General features: G+C 41.5%; 1 protein-coding gene across 1 annotated transcript in view; it reads right to left on the bottom strand.

The window, feature by feature from the left end:
- Nucleotides 1-1,047: 1,047 nt before the first annotated feature.
- The window catches only part of LOC131893117 (uncharacterized), a gene marked incomplete in the record, with an annotated part of 7,967 nt that continues 7,443 nt past the window's right edge, over nt 1,048-1,571 (bottom strand). Inside the window, 1 exon segment of the mRNA XM_059243066.1 lies at nt 1,048-1,571. Within this exon segment, the coding sequence (XP_059099049.1) occupies nt 1,556-1,571 (16 nt within the window).

The raw sequence follows: 1,571 nt of genomic DNA, 5'->3' as shown, positions 1-1,571 counted from the left end.
GTATGCCATTAAAAATGCGTCCATTCAATGGGATCTCTCTCTGGCCAATTCCTCGCCCCATTCATTCCCAACGTCACCGATTTTTCTCGTTTTGCTACAGGCTGTAATAGATTATACAAAAAATGGCACTAATCGCATGCAAAAAGAGTTTCGGTCCTGAAGAAAAAAGCATCTGGGTACAAATGGCATGAGTGGGCGACATCGTGGATGTTACGTAAAAGGTCTTTCTTCATAGGATAGAGCTGAAGCCGTCAAAGGCGATCGTTGTTAGGCCCCTACAGGCCTACGTCTAAAAAAGATCAAGCAATGTGTTTCTGCACTTGTATTGTTTACTTTAATTGTGCTCACTCAATCCAATGTGAATGGCCTTGAGGAGATTAGTATCTAGACAAGTGGTCTGTTGGTTTTGAGAATTGAACACTTGCTTCAAGTTACGCTCGCGTTCCTCAGACCTTCCCTTGGAATGCAAATTAAGTCCATTTGCATTACCTTAAGGATTTGTCTAATCTAAAAAGAGCCCTCCCCTCTACAACTACTTCTTTAATGTTGTTGTCAGCAACCTCAGGTTGTAATCTGCTAACTACGTAAGTGGGGGGGGGTAAGTCATCTATTCCCTCAAGTAATCATGTGTGAAATGTTTTGTTTACCGCGCGCCATGTGTGCCAATGTTTTTTGAACAACCAGTTTCAATGAGGNGATAGCGAGATCAAATATTTATGGGGTTGAAGACCGAAGGATTTTGGTGCTTTTACTTTAGTAATTATTGGATGATCCTGGAAATCTGTTGACTGTTCTGTACCGTACATCCGCCTTGGTTAAGTCATCTATTCCCTCAAGTAATCATGTGTGAAATGTTTTGTTTACCGCGCGCCATGTGTGCCAATGTTTTTTGAACAACCAGTTTCAATGAGGATGATCTCAGCACTATTATGTGCTTGAATAAGTCTACATTTCTTTCCGTAGTGATCAGTTATTCCTTCTTTGATGATGAATTATCGGTACTTGACAACCGCATAATTGACAATACATATCGGGACAAGATCAGTACACTGAGTGAATTGGGAAGCGAGGAGCTGTATTCCCACTGATTTAGAAACAGGATTGATGTTCCATCCACATGCTTCAATTTTTTTTGTCTTCCTTAATGGCACATTTGAAGCCTTGCCGGGATTTTTTCCCGGCTCTGAATTTTGAATGGCCAGAGATTGGAGGTGGAGCAGAGTGTGTTGTCGAGTGGCACGCCCACACAATCTCAAGGTTCAGATCTTCCGAGCTGAATAGTGAATACCGTCCTGGATGGATGCTGAAATTGCAAACCAGGTTGAATGTCAACGGTAATTTATAAGTCATATCGCCGAGCTCGTGGGTTGGATTGAGGATAATGAATCCCGTGGAATTTCAACTCCCCCTCCACAAAGAGATCTTCTGAGGAGGACAAGCCAAGAAAATATTCAGTGAGCGAATGATGTTTGTTGAGAATATTATTTATCTCCATGATCAACATGTGCGATTTTGATTGATTGGCATTTCGGAATGGATACAAATAAATAGTTGGTCATATCATATTGTCC

The sequence above is a fragment of the Tigriopus californicus genome, chromosome 1, assembly GCF_007210705.1.
Source record: "Tigriopus californicus strain San Diego chromosome 1, Tcal_SD_v2.1, whole genome shotgun sequence".
Classification (NCBI taxonomy): domain Eukaryota; kingdom Metazoa; phylum Arthropoda; class Copepoda; order Harpacticoida; family Harpacticidae; genus Tigriopus; species Tigriopus californicus.
The sequence above is the reverse complement of the archived record's forward strand: the minus strand, read 5'-3'. Positions and strand labels throughout refer to the sequence as shown.